General features: G+C 41.9%; 1 protein-coding gene across 6 annotated transcripts in view; it reads left to right on the top strand.

Moving 5' to 3' along the window:
- The window catches only part of Entpd4 (ectonucleoside triphosphate diphosphohydrolase 4), a 32,161-nt gene extending 15,973 nt beyond the window's left edge, over window positions 1-16,188 (top strand). For 5 of the 6 annotated variants that reach the window (XM_046447727.2, XM_046447725.2, XM_046447723.2 and 2 more), the window contains 5 exons: window positions 1,360-1,526; window positions 4,765-5,089; window positions 6,980-7,065; window positions 8,065-8,226; window positions 9,551-14,040. In XM_046447727.2, the coding sequence (XP_046303683.1) occupies window positions 1,360-1,526; window positions 4,765-5,089; window positions 6,980-7,065; window positions 8,065-8,226; window positions 9,551-9,779 (969 nt within the window). In that variant the 3' untranslated portion in view covers window positions 9,780-14,040. Of the gene's footprint in view, window positions 1-1,359; window positions 1,527-4,764; window positions 5,090-6,979; window positions 7,066-8,064; window positions 8,227-9,550; window positions 14,041-15,796 lie in introns of those variants that run through there. The other variant, XM_046447722.2, reaches the window with a different exon arrangement.
- The last annotated feature ends 2,055 nt before the right edge of the window (window positions 16,189-18,243 follow it).

Raw genomic sequence — 18,243 nt, 5'->3', positions numbered from 1 at the left:
AGCCGCTAGCGTTTGTGCCTTGAGACCAGCTGGTTTGTTTTTTGAACTTAGACTTTTCTTTGGTATATGTCACTAGCATGCTTGAATTTTTGTTTTATGTTTTCACTTCAGTCACTTCTTTTCTCAAGGTATTTAAAACTTAATACAATAGCTTCTGATTTTTTAAGTCATAATTGGGGAAGATCCTTTCTTTTTAATGGCTCAATACTTTGAACTTTTCTGGAAAGAATCGAGGTTGTTATCCACTACCCCACATCTCTGAATTGGTGGTTTGCTTGTCTTTTCTCCACACCCTTGAGCATTCTCCGTCACAGCCTATGGTCTTCCGCAGGCCAGGCAGCTGTGTACAAGGAACACCAGGGCCGTTTCCACGTGTTTTCCTGAATTACTATGTGTCTCTATCGCGCGGTGTGTGCCCAGCTGGGAAGTAGCACCAAAGCCTGGTGTCCTGCTCTATCCCCTAGAAGTGGGGTGGGCAGACAGGCCTCATGGCGTCATCTTCCTGTTCCTCACCAGTTGTGTGACCTTGTGCAAGTCACACTGCTTCTTTGAGCCAGTTTGTTCTTCTCTTAATGTGATAAAAGCCCCTATAGGATGGGGTTAATGTAAAGTTAAAATAATGCACAGAATGTGTAATGCACCTCCCAGCACCAAGTATGTGCTTAATCAATGTTTTTGGTGTCTTTGTTTCCTACTTCCCATTCCAAATGTGTCTTTAGAAATCATTATGTTCCATAAAAAAATCGTGTCCCCACAATATAAAGCAACAAATACTATAAAGGAAGTTTGGTGAAAATTAGAAATGAAAATTCTATGAACTCATCATTTAAAAAACCATTATTAGTATTTTGGTGAATTTCTCTTTTTTTCCTATTTATAGTTTTAAAAAATACATTTGCCCTAACACTGCTGTTTATATAATTTTGTGTCTCTTATTTAGCAATGTATAGCATGTTCCTCTGTTATTGATTACTGTAATTAACTTAAGCTTCCCTTGAGATTGTATATTAAGATGACTTCCAGTTTTTTTGTCTCATAGAATTGTAAAGGCCATCTCTGTGTATAGCCTTTTTTGTTTTTAGATTTATTTCCATAGATTTACTAGGTCAGAGTATGAACTGTATCTCTAATTTCCTTTTTCAGAGAGTCATAACAATACCATAAGTGTACAAAACACCTGAAATTTCCTAAGTCAGAATCATCATTTTGAATTATGAAGGATGCTTACGAGGATCATTGGGAAATGTTGAAGCAGAAGTTTGCTACTCTTAGATCCTTTCAAGACTCTATTTAGATCCTCTTTTTAAGAGAAGTTAAAATTGCTTTAAAATATTAAAGTTCATTATCCTGTGTCTGCAGGAGGAAGTAGCTAAAAACTTGTTAGCTGAGTTTAACTTGGGATGTGACGTTCACCATACTGAGCATGTGTATCGTGTCTATGTGGCCACATTTCTTGGTTTTGGTGGCAATGCTGCTCGACAGAGATATGAAGACAGAATATTTGCCAACACAGTTCAAAAGAACAGGTAAAGCACCTCCCACTACTCGGTAGTTACTTGTACACCTGGGTCTTACATCAAAAACAGGTCCAGGCCAAGCAGGGAGAGTTCCATCTGCAAAGTTGCTCAGTCCTGGTAGCTTTGTTTCAGCTCCCAGTGAGCTGGGAGAAGGAATGAGAAAGGGTGTCATGGTCCTGCCACCAGCCCTCTGGCCCACCAGCCTCCAAGGAGGTACATGGGTGTACTGTCTCTCCCTCTAAAGACCTGCGCCTCACTTAGGGAGGTTTCACCATGAGGCTGTATAATAGTGTTGAGCCCTGGGGAGTGCCGTTCCTGATGACAGCACTGGTGCTGTCCTGGAGGCTTGCAGCTACTGTCTGCTCCTGACCTTGAGAAGGCTGGTACTTGAGAAGTTCTGGAACCTACACATACCAACCTGGGTAGCTGTCCAGTAGATGAGAGCCATAGTGAAAGGAGTTACTCAAGACAGGAGTGATACCAATGTCGATGGTTTTAAAAAATATTTAGCAATGAAACTTTAAAAAATGAGTTTACGTAAGATTCTGATATTGAAAAGATATGAAACAAGGCATACTCTGTTGGTTTAAACTTATTTTGTAAGTTTAAGTATATAGCAATTATGTATTTGAAATTCATCCATAATAACAGAAGTTAATTGAATGAATTAAAAAATTACATTTAGGGTTATGTTAGATACCCTATTGATAACTGTGCCTTGTTTTTCTTGGCTTATTTTGATGAACAATTTTAAGGGGAAATTTTTCAAATTCACATGGCTAAGCACTAGTATACTTTCTTGACCAATTTGATCTTAATAAATATGTGAAGGCCTGAACTTCAATAAATACCAAGCTGGAGCTAGACACATTTGCCAGAAACTCAAGTATTTAAATAGGAAAAGCAGTAAAAACCATGTCCTGTGTTTATTTCCAAAGCTAACTGAATTCTGTTAATTAAAGCATTGGAAGTCCCATGGTTTTTTTTTTTTTTTTTAAATGGGTATCCAGCATATTTAGGTACAGTCATCTTTGTGATATTCTTAAAATATAAATATTTTATAAATGATATTGAAATCATTTTTGCAGATTTATTGAGCAGCTTCTTAAAAACTAACTGAATTCTGTTAATTATAGCATTGGAAGTCCCATGGTGTTTTTTTTTTTTTAAATGGGTATCCAGCATATTTAGGTACAGTCATCTTTGTGATATAATTTATAAAATATTTTAAGAATATTGAAATCATTTTTGCAGATTTATTGAGCAGCTTCTTAAAAGACTAGGGTTTCCTTGGCTTTATTACCAGTTTAAAATTTTTTATTGTTGTTTAATGAACAGTTCAGTAGCATTTTTTAGTTTAGATGTAGGACAACTAAAATAGTAACATGAGGTATACATTTGACTATCTTGGGCTTTTAATAATAATTACAAGTGTTTCATGTGTGAAGACTTGAGCCTTGAAGCATACTCTTTGCCATTTATGATGGTATTGTAGTCAGCCTTTTGTCATTGTGACAAAATACCTGAGAAAAACAACTTTGGGTAAGAAAGATTTATTTGGGCTCATACACTCAGATTTTCATCTGTGGTCAGCTGTCTCCCTTGCTGTGGGCCTGTGAAGAGGCAGAACATCATGATGGAGAGGTATGGAGCAGAGCTGTTCACTTCTTAGCAGCAAGGAAGCAGGGAGAACAAGAGGAAGGGGCTGGGGACAAGATACATCATTCCAGGGCATGTTCCCAGTGACCTACTTCCTCCAGTTAGGTCCCACCCTCTGTGGTTTTCACTGTCTCCCAGTAATGCTATCAAATTATTAATCCATGAGTAGAGCAATACACTGAAGAGGTCAGAGCCCTCGTGATCCAGTCACCTTCCCAAAGGCCCCTCCACTGAACAATGCTGTTATAATAGCATGACCATCTGCACAAGAACCTTGAGGGCCATACCACTATAACAGGTGGTGATCAATTTTGATTTTTCTTTAATTTAATTTGATTGCAATCAAGCACATCATGAGTAGTCCTGATCTGAGAAATATACTTGTTAGTTGACTGTCAGTGGTGAATATTGAGTTCTGGAATATCTAACTTCTAACAGCTGAATACCTGTCACACTCACATGAGTTCATGGTGCCCAACACCAACATCACTTCTGTTTTTTGAGCTTTTTTCTATCCCTTATTTGCTTGAAGGCACGAGTTCCCAGAAATCTCACAGGAAGTGGCAAGCCAGGTGCATTTCAATAAATAGGTCAACTTTCCTCCAGAGCATGGGGCACAGCAGAATCCCTGCTACCTGCTGCAGTTGGGACCAATAATTGATAAAAATAATTTTTTAAAAATCAGTTGAAACAGGGCCTGGTGTGGTGGTGCACATCTGTAATCCCAGCAGCTCAGGAAGCTAGGCAGGAGGATCGTGAGTCCAAAGCCAGCCTCAGCAAAAGCAAGGCACTAATCAATTCAGTGAGAGCCTGTCTCTAAGTAAAATACAACATAGGGCTGGGGATGTGGCTTAGTGGTTAAGTGCCACTGGGTTCAATCGCTGATACCAAAAAAAAAAAAAAAAAAAAAAATTGAAACAGAATACCATAAAAATAGATGCAAATCTTTTTTTTCACTTAATTATCAGCTGTTCTTTTTTCTGAATTAAGCTGTCTTCTAATTCACCCTCATTGAGATATCATTTTGGCTTTCTTTAAAGAATATCCAGACTTAATAACATTCGTGAAGCAATCCTAGAATTTACTACTTTTTTCCTAATTATTTTTTATCTTTCCCACTAGGGTTTAAAAAGTTTTCTAGCAACTTGTACCTTTCATATTGTTCTAAAGTATTTAGTTGATTTTCCAGAACCAATTATTCTTTTCACAGTTACCTCTCAGCTTTATACAGTTAAAATAAAAGCACTGTTGACAAAATGGGGATAGGGAACAACATGGTCACTGGGCACTCTGTGGCCAGTAGCATCAGGCTGTATTGCAGGGAATCGAAAATGTCAGGTAATCAGACAAGTTTTTTTATCTGGACTTGGTTTTGTCTGCTGCATGTGACTCTGCACTGTGAGTCTCCAAAAGAAGGTTGGGTGCCAGTTTTCCTAGCTTAATTATCTTAGACCCTTTGTTTGCATACACACAGTCTTACAGGACCTGTGTCCCACAGAGTGTGTTTGGATAAACACTGCTTTGCAACCACTTCTCCAAAATGTGGTACAGCATAGGTCTCATGATAGAATTGCTCTTTGTGCCATAGGCTTCTGGGTAAACAGACTGGTCTGACTCCTGATGCTCCATATCTGGACCCCTGCTTACCCCTTGACATTAAAGATGAAATCCAGCAAAATGGGCAGACGATGTACCTGCGGGGAACAGGGGACTTTGACCTGTGTCGAGAGATGCTCCAGCCTTTCATGAACAAAACCAATGAGACGCAGACTTCCCTCAATGGGGTCTACCAGCCCCCTATTCACTTCCAGAACAGTGAATTCTATGGCTTTTCTGAATTCTACTATTGTACTGAAGATGTGTTACGGATGGGGGGAGATTACAATGCTGCTAAATTCACTAAAGCTGCAAAGGTAAACCTTCCAAGAAACCCTGTGCTCCTGCATGCTTTTGAGAAACCAGAGTGGATAGGAACAGGTCACCTCTCCCTCACCCTTAGAGGGGAAGCTGGAGTATGGGAGGTTGTGGTCCAGCATTAGGGAATCCTGTTCCCATGGGTTGGAGGAGATGAAAATAGTCACAGAAGAAGTAAAGAATCAGGCTGGGGCTGGCTCAGCAGTAGAGCGCTCGCCTAGCATGTATAAGGCCCCAGGTTTGATCCTCAGCACCACATAAAAATAAATAAATAAAATAAAGGTATGTGTCCAACTACAACTAAAAAATAAATATTAAAAAAAGAAGAAGCAGCAGCAAATAATCCACCAGAACTGACTTCTATCCTGCACTTCAGTAACTGCACTGGTCATTGGGAACTTCCAATGTACTGTTATTTTTCTTCTTTGTCACATCTGACAGTCCTCCTGCCGGTCTTCCCATGCCTTTAGCCACCAGAACACTCCTGTCTTTTTGTGCTCCCTTCCTTTCTGACATTGTTTCCTCAGGCTCTTTCAGAAGTTTCCCCTTCACACCCCTTGAGCCTTGGTGACCCTAGACTTCTACTCATGGCCCACTGACCTAGTTCATGGATGGTTTTCTGGTACACCTCAAGAAGAGTCTGCAATCCTGACTTGTGTGCTGTTGCCTACTAGATTTCACAACTCCAGACAAACCCTCTGTTTCTCCCCATCTGTCCCTGTTGTGCCACCATGGTTGATGATATAACCAATGGGCCGTTCGTCCCCAGCGTAGGAGTATGGACTTATCTCTTGTTCTTTTTTGTTGCTGGGCTTTCCCCCTTTCATAGGCTTGGTTCCTGGCATTTTTTCATGACTCTCTTGCCCCAGGCTGAGTGCACTCTCTCTTGCTGCTTGTCCCACCACCCTGTCCTCAGCTTCATTGTGCTATAAATAGAGGCTAGGAGAGAAGCCATGTGGAGGGCTCAGGTCTTCCATTCAGAAGCAGCACATGCTGCTCAGTAAACAGTGATTCATTTCACTCTGGGTAACTTCGGGAAAACCAAGTCCCTCTTTGCTTTTGCAGTCACTGTCATCTCAGTACCTTCCACTGAGCCTGCCTCAGACACGGAACTCTGGATATGTGATAGGCAGGAATGACCCTTCTCTTTGTTGAAGCATTTGTCTGTGACAGGCATGGAGGGAAACTAGATAGTTTTAAGGAGCTTGTTTCCCACATCCTGTGCAGGGGGAAACAGGGTTCCCCTTGGTGGAATGGGCTGTCTGAGAAATAAAAGCCAAGAGAAATAAAATAGCCTGAAAAACCCACAGAACACAGAAAGTAATTTCAAAAGCAGAGGCAGGACAGGCAAGCTGATCAGAGGAATCCAGCTTCTGGCAAAAATGGAACCCACACCTGCTTTATTTATATTGGGAAACATCAAAGGCCTTCCATAGAATGTTCATCACCAAAATAGGATTAAGGTGGGCTGTTCAGTTCCTAGCAGGATACGCCATCTCCGTACTACCGTGAGGGACCTTTCTAGCAGAACAGACGGAAAGACCACGTGCATTGGGCAACCCATTGTGTGAGAGAGAGACAGAAGATTCCCAGTGCCGGGCCTATCCGCCCCTGGCTCCCATGCTGAGAGAGGGTCTTCATGTGTTTCACAGGTGGCTTCCCGTAGGTGGCGGGCTTCTCTAGGGATTCCAGGCAGAGTGGTGGGGTAGAATGACCGTGGCATTGCTAACCAGCCAGCACACTGCGTATCTGGCCCTCACTGCACTAATGCCATGTTTCTTGGTTGGAAGGATCTGCTTGTTATGCAGATGAGTTTGATATTGTTTTTAAATTAAAAATGTTTTAATAAGTCTTTCCTGAAGATTTGTTTTGGGTGAAATTGCTTTTAGGACTATTGTGCAACAAAGTGGTCAATCTTAAGGGATCGCTTTGACCGTGGACTCTATGCCTCGCATGCTGACCTCCATCGGCTTAAGTAAGTAGTAGACAGTCAAGCTGCAGGTGCTTTTAAGGACCAGTAGCAGTTCAGTGTTGGCCCAGTATACATCCTTATTCTCCGCAATCACTATGCCTTTTTCATCTACCCTTGACTCTTCCATATGGGACAAACATTTGTTCCTGGACATATCAGACGTAACGTACATTCATACACACACACACACACACACACACATATGTATATATTGGGGGGGGGGGGGAGCAATTTTGAAATCTCCCTGTTTGTTAGAGTTATGTCAGATGCTGTCCCTTTCCAGGCTTCCTCTGTCCACTCACCCTGACTCCACCGCTCTTGAGTCTCCACGACACTCATCATACCCCTCTAAAGCATGGATCCTATTCTGCTTTGGTTTGTAGTTGTTTGTTGCCTTTTTAAACTTCCCTTTCATTATAAGCCACTCAAATGGAGCAATTGTGCCTCATTTACCATTACATCTTATTACTTGCGTAGCACAGTGCTTTGCAAAAAATAAGCTGCTAGTAAACATTTAGGATCACAGAATATCAGAGCAGAGAAGGACCTTCCCACCTTCTCATTTTTTTGTTTTTTTTTAATTCTAATTTGTTATATATGACAGCACAATGCATTACAGTTCATATTACACATATAGAGCACAGTTATGTTTCATATCTCTGGTTGTATGTAAAGTATATTCACGCCACTCGTGTCTTCCACCTTCTCATTTTGAAATAACCTGAGGTCCAAAGAGTTAGAACTTACTCAATGTTTTTTCAGTAAATATTGGAATCCCTAATGGGAAAAATTTGTCATGTTAGTGGATTCAGTTATACCAAAACGAAACTTCACAAGCTAATCAATTTTGGCAGGTGAACTTATTCATGTTGTGGGGAGTGGGCAAGAGCCAGGTAATCAGCTGGAAATATGCAGCTGATTTGACCGCTCAGCCCGTTCATCTCTGTGCTGGGCCCATTCTGACATGTGAGTGGGTCTGACTCCTGTGCCTGGTGTTTGTAGGTATCAGTGCTTCAAATCAGCCTGGATGTTTGAGGTGTTCCACGAGGGCTTCTCGTTTCCTGTTGGCTATAAAAACCTGAAGACGGCCTTGCAGGTGTATGACAAGGAAGTGCAGTGGACCCTGGGGGCCATCCTTTACAGGACCCGCTTCTTACCATTGAGGTAGGCAACAGGTTTGGTAAGGAGGACCACAAAAGATGCTTCTCTCCAGTTCAGGGCCCCTGGCACCTGTGTTTTGTAGATGTCAGTGTGTTTCTCTCAGAGCTGCCCAGGGCAGAACTAAGAGTCTTTGACACTTCACTTTGGTCTCCTCCCCTCCTCACAAGGCCTTGCTCCCTTCCCACCCTGCTCACCCCACAATACACAGCACTTTGTGCTGTTGCCCGTGTTTGATTATTCTCAGCTGTCCTCTAACCTCTACAGAAGGGTTGATCCAGGGGTTCAGAGGGTTGTACAGGAGACCATTACATTAAAATGCATTTATCCAACGATTACAGAAAACAAACTTGTCATAAAGTGGTATGTGTTCTTTTTTAGCACATTAAATATCAAGATCTGGCCCTAGAACTAGTTATTTCTATAATTTCAGTGTAATTATGAGCATCCATGGTACTTTGAGGCATCAATTACAATAATGAAATATTTCATTAGTAACCAAATCATAGGTGCTGCTAATATTACAATAATTTGTTGTCTACATTCATGATTAAAGGAAAATATTAAATATTAAACTTCAGTCTGAGATTGCTGAAATAAAGATGTACATTTTGGGGGCTGGAGTTGTAGCTCAGTGGTAGAGCACTTGCCTAGTATGTGTGAGGCACTGGGTTTGATTCTCAGCACCACAAATAAATAAATAAAATGAAGTCCATTGACAAATAAAATTTTTTTTTAAATGCACAAGTTTTTTTTTTTTTTTTTTTTTTTTAAGTATATTTTCCTGGTTCAGGTTTAGAGACTAGATGCGACCCCATGTTAAAGACCCTGTTTCCTGGGCATGTGGTCTGTGGCAGAGTGCTTGCCTAAGATGCACAGTTCAATCCCTTGTACCAGAGCCAAAACCTCTGGTTAACCTATAAATGAGTTATCAAATCTTTATCCCATTTAATTGAGCATCTTCTAATAGTACTTTTAGTTGAATCAACTGCAAAAATTGTTTAGAATAGGGTTACTGTGTGGTTTCACATTGTGTTGACTTCCTTGTGTTAGTGAAACCCTCATAGTTCTGATTTTTGCTACCCAGTTTATAATGCTGGTAATTGGTAGGGACTCAGAGCATTCCTTCACCTGTTACCACAGACTTCCAAGTACCCTAGTGTAGCCTTACTCTCTTCCATCTCAGAGGTGGGGAAACTGAGCCTCAGTGGCCAGCTCTCAGCTGTGTCTGGGTCAGGCCCATGCCAGGCCCTGCGGCTGAGTTCCTGCAAGCGTGGTTTCCACCCAGCCCCTCTTACCCTGTTTCTGTTGTGTTTCCTCCTTTGGGCAGAGATATCCAGCAGGATGTTTTCCGGGCCAGTCATGCGCACTGGCGGGGCGTTTCCTTTGTCTACAACCACTACCTGTTCTCTGGCTGCTTCCTGGTGGTCCTGCTTTCCATCCTCCTCTACCTGCTAAGGCTGCGACGCATCCAACGACGCTCACCCCGCCACAGCTCAGCCGCAGCACTCTGGATGGAGGAAGGCCTGCCCTCCCAGAAGGTGGCCGGCACCCTGTAAACGCAGGCACAGCTGTGGCAAGACTTTTATAGGAAAAGCCATTTTTGCCTCAGGGTTTCTCCTTTGTGTTCTCAGATGGTTTTATTTTTCCTTTCCCTTTTTGTTCTTTTAAACAAAATCCATTGTATGTCAGCCCTGCTGTCTAGAAAGTACTGCTTTTAGCCGTTTTGAATACAGCTTTAACTGAGGAGTAGAAAAAAGGGAAACTCACCTGATTTTTGCTGCATAAGGTGTCTGCCAAAAATTAATAAGATTTGTGGGTTTTTCTTTAAGGTAAGGTAAATTTTCAACAAATGCACTTTGATTTTGGAGGCAGGTAGGAAAGATGCTTTCTGTCAGTCAGTGGAGATAGGACTGAAGATTGACACTTGTACGGAACCCAGAAGGCAAATTATAACCCTCTGTCTTTTTTGAAAGCTCCAACCTAAAGAGGGTGATATTTATTTTTCATTCATTGTGCAGGTCTGCCCCTGTGTATTTTCTTTGCAGATTTAAAAATTCAAAATCAGTATGTCCAAAATAGATTTTTTTAAAAAAGCACCAGGAGGAAACTATTTTTAAAACTGATAGTGAAAGATGTGAACTGTTGACCAGAGCGTGTGAAAAATGCTGAGGACCCAGAGAGAGGACAGGCGCCCTGCACTGGCTGCTTTGCATCATTTGATCTAGGAAGTGCTCCTTGCTGTTTCCTTTCCTAACTGCAGGTAACTGCATGCGTTATCCCATCTTTCAGCATCCTTAGAACACTTTGTTTTTGAAAGAATTGGAGAATTCATAAAATTTCCCTCATTTTAATTAAACTTCATGAGAACTAGAGCAGGCGTGTACTTCTAGGTGCTTCAGCATTTCTTAGAAGTTCATTTGTGCTTGTTGAATTATGCAGTTTTTTCCAATTTCAAGTTAGTATAGCGTCCCCTCTCGCTCCCTACCCCCCGCCCCCTGTTAAAAGTTGTCTTAGCAGTTTTATTTACTAAGAAATTTTTTTTTTAAATGCAAAAGTTTTTTTTTTTTTTAAGTACATTTTCCTGGTTTAGGTTTAGAGACTAGACGTGACTCCATGTCAAGGGCTGCTTAGAGCTGCAACTGTGGCTGGCATGCCACAGTAAATCCGGGCCAAGGAAAACTGTGAATTTAATACAAGAAGTAAATTTACAATTTGAAGAAAGCAGATTTGACACTTTAAGCAAAAACCTAAAAAGGACAACTGGATTGGCATATGCCTTTCACCTATTCTTAGTTTGGAAATTCTCAGTTTTTTTAAGAAGTTCTTTTGTGAGAGTACATGTTTGTACATTTCTGGACCCTAAAACGGTTAAATTAATGTAGATGGCAGCAGTTGGTATTCTGAGAACCCATTAGCTATTTATTAGAAAATCATTGATTAGAAAAACAATTCAAATTCTGAATCCCTGTTTAAGCTAGAAAAAGGAGTTGAAATTTATCTTGATTGATTACTAATTATAAGACATAATGTCTATTGATGACTTAAAAGATTATTGATTTGTAAAAGAAATGTGAATGTTTTAATTCTCTTCAAAGTGACTATTCTAGCAAAGAAGAAAGTTATTGGTGGAGAGTTAGAGAAGGCAGATGTTATAGCGTCTGAAGTGCTGGCCGCCAGCCACTTAAATCCAATGCAGTTGAGCTGCCATTGATACCCCAGGAGCACACTGAGCTGTGCCTCGCCTTGAGTTCAGAGCCTTGTGGACCCTGGTGGTGTCATTGAGGAAAAGTAAGTGCAGTTACAGTTTAGCTTCTCTGTTGACAGCTAGTTGGAACAGCAGGGCCCTACCCTGCAGAATAAAATCTATAAATGCTTAGAGTTTGTGGTTTTACCTTTAAATCAAGACAAAGAGAAGCTAGCCCAGGAATAGATTTAAATAGTTCATCATTAAAACTTACTCGCTTAAATAAACACTCTTGAAGCCTGTAATTCCAGCAATTTAGGAGGCTGAGGCAGGAGGATTCCAAGTGTGAGGCAAGGCTGGGCAACTTAATGAGTACTGTCTTACAGAAAAAAAACAAACAAAAATACTCGACTGTCTCCTGGGTTCAGTCCCGGATCGCTAAATGAATAAATAAGCAAACAAACACTCTTTTAAATGAGGAAGTCAATTTAGTCCAGCTCTGCATTTGGGGGGCAGAGTAGACACACAAAGGAGCTCTGATTTTAGCCTTTTCAAAAGATCCCGTTGCAAGAACCTACCTCATTCTCCAAAAGAAGTCCCCAGATTAGGGTTCCGCATTCCACGCTACCTTGTACCTGATAAGCATGCACGCTTCTCTCACAGCTCTGGAGCAGCTGGGCTAACTTGTCAATCCAAAAGACCCTAGAGCTAAGAATGGTTTTTCTGTTTTTAAAGAAGTTTAAAAAAAAAAAAGTTGAAAAATATGTAGTAGAGACTATATGTGGCCTAAAATATTTGCGAAATGGCCTTTTATGGGAAAAGTTTGGTGGCCATGTTACCTTGTGGTAACTGCTACAAATACCTGAGTGAATCAACTTGTACAGAGAACAGACTTTTTTTTTTGGTTCACAGTTTCTGAGTTTTCAGTCTCTGATGGGCTGATCTTGCTGCTTTGGCCCTGTGTGAAGCAGCACATTGCACATTATGGAGGAGCAAAATCCGTCTGCTGGCTTTAAACCTGGAGCTAAGAGAGAGGAAGAGGAGGGGCCAGGGCCCAAGGACACACCCCCAGAAACCTGCCCCTGGGCCCACCTCTTAAAGGTTCTACTACCTCCCAGTAGTGCCAAAGTGGAGACAAGACTAAGCCTTCAACACACTATAGCTGTGGCCCTGCAAGAACAGTCTCATTCAAGAAAGGAAATAGGCATTCATGGACACAAAAAAGATGGGCAAAAGAAGTGACCAAGTTTCAACCTTAAAATACTGGCTTATCCACCAGAAGTTAACTTCCTATCTTTGCTTTTAGATTATTTTCAAGATCAGTGTCCTACCAAATGAGGAAATCTGCCCCAACTCCAATTTTAAAAATAGTGCTGTTCAAGGGCGCTCGGTGTTATATTGAGAAAACTGCATCGCAGCAAATTGTATTCCAGAGAGCCTCGGTAGTGTCTCAGAGCTATGTGTCCCACGGAAGAGAAGAGGGCCACATACTTCCTCTAAGTGATGCAGGGATGGATTCGAGGCCAGCAGAGGAGAAGCTTGCTTCAGGCAGAGGAGGGTTCATCTCAGTTGAGGGCTGGCAAGGAAAGCGGCCAAGTCTACACTTGCAATGGAAAGCAAAAGAAATCGAACTGGGACTTGCTAAAAGCTTTGTCCAAGAAACAATTTCTGTGTTAAATCTTGGTAGAAAGACTCCCCAGTAAAAGCTTATGTCCCATTAGCCATGTCATGTGCTCTCCTTTCTATGCCTCCAGGAGATGTTCTCACAGGCTTCACAGTCCATTTAGGGACATCACAGGAAAAGACACAGTTGAATTTGCACCAATTGTTTTTGCACACACACACACACACACACACACACCCTCCCCCTGAAACTGCTGGCTTTAGGCAGTGCCTACCAGCTCCAGGGGCAAGGGACAAAGATGCTGCTCATGGCTTAAGGCCAGTGTTGTCAGGGCTCTGCCTGATGACCCTCAAGGCTGAGGTCACTCCCTGTCATCCACACCTCTGCACTCTAGCATAGCAAATGCTCGATGAGCAGATATTTAAATTTTAAACTCAGGCCTACATAGTTTTCCTTATAAGGAGCATGTATCACTTCGCAAGAAACTGAAAAAGGCAAATGTGTTTTCCAAGCTTTAAAAGAAAATCTGCTTTAGAATTGTGTGTGGTCATGTGCAATGCAGCAAAACTACCTTTGAGTAAATTATTTATTTATTTCAGTGTTTTGTTTTTTATAATATTAAGTTTCCCTTTCAAAAATGGATGATGTGACCAAACAAGGAGAATTCTTTTTCTTTTACCCAAATCATATTTTACAGTTAGGAATTACAAGAACTAGGAGAACCTCTTTAAATGTCTTTTGTTTAAGTGATGTTTTCCATTCAGAGTAAGAATGGGTCCTAGGACAGGGTTGTGGTGTCATATCACCTTCTACATTTGGTCGCCTTGTTGCACTTGCACACAGGGGTGCTGATAATCAATAACATGAAGGTTCACCAGCATTCCCTAGGTGTGTGCTTGCTTCTTGTGATTGAAACAGATTTCTCTCTGATATTTGAATCTTTTTATTTGTTAGAATGATTGGTCAAATTTGAGTCTAATTTCAGTAAAATAAATTAAATCTGACTACACACTCTTTGTGTCTCATCTTGGGCATGTGGGCTGGGAAGCACAGCTGTAAGGGTCACAAGGACTCTGCAGCCGCAGCCATCACCAAGCAATGCTTGAGGAAAGATACCCTGGGCGAAACCTAGCCAGTCACCAGCAGTACCTGCTAGTCTGAAACTGCCATTTATAAGCTCCTCACCTTGAAGTGCCTGAAAGCTATATGTATAGTCAGGAAAAAGAAAATTAACCAAGGTTTATGTATTGTACCATGGAAAAAGGCCAAAATGGAGTGACAGTGTTTGGGGGCACTTAAAATGGAGTTGGGAGGCCATCATTCATCAGATCTCAGATACAGCTCAGCTGAGCCTTTAACTAGGCCAAACCACAGTTTCCTGGAACGTTGTTAACTTCTGCTGACTGGAGGGTGGACTCCTTACCCCCACTACCCAGACACTGAGATTGCAACCAGCCCCTTTCTCGTATAGAACAGCTTTTCTTCTGCCAGCACCAGTTAAAGTTTCCGATCAACAAGTGGTGTGATTTCCAGCCCCCCTGGTGGCTAAAAGCTCTGAATGCAGTCTTCATTTTCTAGAACCTCAGAGCACATTCTCAAGAATGCTTGAATCTGTGTTCTCCCAGATTGCAATCCTAAACAGTCCCAGATAAATGTAATTTTCGTTGTTATCATATTCTTGGTTGACAGTCTTACTGATAGTAACAACAAATGCTCATTTTAGGCGACACCATTGCAATTAGACCTAAACTTAAATCTGTGATTTATTTTCAGAAAATTATTAATCTCATTATTGACATTACTAATAACTGACAGAAAAGATCAAATTAGAAGCTAAGCTTTTTTTTTTAGCTCTTTTTAGAACATATAAATAGAGGTTTTTCTGGAGGAAGAAGGTGGGCCTGAGCCATACCTGAAAATAGAGACAGATGGCAAGCCAAGGGGGCGAGCTGTTAAGAACCACACAAGCCCCATAGTGTTCGGAAGGAACCAGGGAAAGGCAAAGGCAGTATGCGGGGCAGTTAGCACAAAAGTGGGGTGCCCAAGCCATGGACAGCAAGAACAAAGCAATGTTAAAATAGAACTTGCTTAAGTCACTTTGAGACAATATGATCCATGTAGGACTTCACACCTGAGGGTAAATATCTTAAAATATCTAAGACAGCTAAAGATGTCTGAATTTTCATTCCACTTGGTAGAGGGGAAGTACCTGGATCCAAAAGCTGACCAGGCTAACAGATCAGAAAGGCATGGTTCTGGGGTTTTGTTTATTTTCTGTCTTTTTGGTCTTTTTATGAGTTTGGAATGCACTCTGTGGATCTTTTTTGTTGTTTCTGAGGGGTTGGTTTTGTTTTGCTTATTTTAGATCCTGAAATGCAGATGGTTTGCACAGAAGGGGTTTTGGCCTTCACAGGGACCTGGGAGTCCATGTCAGCTCTGTCAGAGTTAAAATGTCTTCTTTTACAAGGGTCATCAAAAGACAAAGGCCTGCCCTGCTAATCCCAAAGCACAGCATAGCAGATCTGGAAACATAATACCTTTTAGAGTCTTACAAGCTCCTCAGGCTTCTGTCTGCCTCCTCATAACAAAGAAGAATTTATCTGTTGATGTATTTTCTCTGTTTTTAACTAAGTAGCCCCCCTCCCCCTGCACACGGCCTCTTTCTGTTACTGTGCCCATTAAGACCCAGAGACCTGCTCTAGGGGACCCAGGCCGGGGGCTCTCTGGCCTTTGATCTTTGCCCTTCACCTGATCCTGTTTGGCAGGGGAATTACATCTGGGCTCCAGACGTCATGGCCACTTGACCGTATGTCACATGGAGGAGACCCAAAGAAGAAACCAGGCCTTAAAAAGGATTTCTGCCCAGAGAAAAGTACTGAAAGCTCTTCACAGAACACCGTGGTGACAGGCACAGAGACTAAATACACACGCTCACCCAAGTGGAGGGAGAGGCGGCTTTTCCTCCATCATCAATGACTGTCGTAGGCATTGTGTTGTGGGATTCCCGTGTGTGGCAGAAAGGGGAAGGGATGTCCTATGGCAAGGACATCAGGGGACCAAGGATTGCCTTTCTAACTCCCAGCGTGAGGCTGACTTTCATTGTATTCTTTCAATAAAGTACGTACACGGGCTGCTGCCCCTGCTGTTCTCTGGTTCATCATTGGTAGTGTGAATTCCACTTTTCACCCATTTTTGCTTCAGAGTTCAAAGCCAGCTACTCCAAAAAGATGAATCATCCTCTTCTTGGCTGTGGTTACCCAGGACTTAAACTCCAGGAACCAAGCTTAGCACTTTCTCCTCTTAAGATTTATCTCCACTTGGACTAACTTTGTTATCCCAGAGTTTAGGTTCAAAAAGACTGAGACACTTAAACATTTAATGGACTCTACTTAGCTTGTGAAGCTCTTTTATTCTGGTTATGGCAGCACAGGAGAATTTTCTGGAAGTTCCTGGCCATTCTGCTATGGATTGAATGTGTCTCCCAACATCCATGTGTTAGAAATGAAGTCCTCAGGGCAACACTGTTGAGAGTGAGACCTTTGAGAGGCGATGAGGTCATGAGTTGACCTCAAGGTCAGCGTTATCTCAGGAGTGGTTTCCTCATCGGAACGATGAGAGATGCTCTGTTATGAAGGTGTGTCTGGCCCCTCGCCATTCTTGGACACGCTCTCCCTCCATGTGATGCCCTCCATGAAACTGTAACAGCAAGATCTCACCAGATGTGGCCTCTGACCTTGGACTTCCCAGCCTCCAGAACCATGGGCCAAATAAACTTCTCTTGTTTATAAATGACCCATCTCTGATATTCTTTTATAGCAACATAAGACAGACTAAGACATATGTATAACGTTCAATTTACATCTTTAAATTCCAACTTTCTCTGACCCTTTTGTCCATCCATGTATCTGTCCTATCTCTGAACTTCCTTGAACGTGAATCAATGCAAGGGTCCTGCATTTACTTTCTTTATATTTATAGCTAATCCAATGATGAAAATACCTTGTAGCACATAATGTTTCCTAAATATTTGTAATCTTAGCAAAATATGATTTGTTTTTCCAGACATCTCTTTAGGCTTCTAGAATATGTGCAGCAAGTCTCTCAAAACCCTTTTATTCTCAGGGCTGGAGTTGTAGCTCAGCGGTAGAGATAAAATAAACGTCCAACGACAACAAAGGTCATATATTATATATATCTTTATATATGTATCTTTTATTCTCAGTCTTTGTTGTTCTTCCAGATTGCAGTTTTGTGCAGCTTTAAGACCACATGCAGTGCGATGGGGGTGGGGGTGGGGGCAGGGGGGGTGCCCCTCACTCTCAGACATGGTTCACTTCTGATTTAGGGTTCTCTGGAGGTACAGAATCAACAGGAAGTATAATTATAAAAGGAGGACTTATTAGATTGGCTTACCCAACCAGAAGCTGGATAGTCCACAATGGCGGTTGGCAGGCTGGAGAGCTGGAAGAACCAGGAGCTGAGTAGTTCAAGAGGCTGAAGCCCCAGAACTAGAGGGAACAACGGTGCTATCCTAGTCCCAGACGGAAGATTTCTGGAGATCCACTTCTGAAGAGTGAAGAAGCGAGTCCAGTATCCTCAGAGGATCACAGCAGCAATCAAGAACCCATCCAAGAAGAATCAGCTAGCATCTCTGCTGTTTTCTTCTTCTTCTAGTTTTTATTCCATCCAAGCCATCATCCTATCAGATGGTGCTGCCCACGCTTAGGGAGGGTCTCCATTTCAGTTGGCTATCCCACATGCCAATCATTCCTAGACAGAACCTCATTGACACACCCAGGAGCCTCTTAATCATTGGCATATCTTAATCCAATCAAGTTGACAATTAACCATTACATTCTCTCCCACCAGAAGCTAAAGGAGCACTGGGTCCTCAAGCTCTGTGTAGAAAGCCTTGGGAGAACTGGATTGAATTCCAGTTTTCTTTTATCTTAACTCATTCAGACTTGAAGAAAAGGGCAGAAAGCCTAGAATGAGGGAGTGATAGTGGAGCAAAGGAACACTGATGTTTTCTGAAGCCCAGTCAGAGAAAATGATCCTTTTGTATTTGTCTTATTCTGCATGTAGCTTTAGCGAATTTTTTCATTCTAAATCGTCCTTAAAAAGTGAGTCTCTTGGGCCGGGTTTGTGGCTCAGTGGTGGAGCGCTTGCCTAGCATGTGTGAGGCACTGGATTTGATCCCCAGCACCATATA

The sequence above is a fragment of the Marmota monax genome, unplaced genomic scaffold, assembly GCF_021218885.2.
Source record: "Marmota monax isolate L192 unplaced genomic scaffold, Marmota_monax_Labrador192_F-V1.1 WCK01_AAM20220418_F8-fsc00040, whole genome shotgun sequence".
Taxonomy (NCBI): domain Eukaryota; kingdom Metazoa; phylum Chordata; class Mammalia; order Rodentia; family Sciuridae; genus Marmota; species Marmota monax.
The sequence above is the reverse complement of the archived record's forward strand: the minus strand, read 5'-3'. Positions and strand labels throughout refer to the sequence as shown.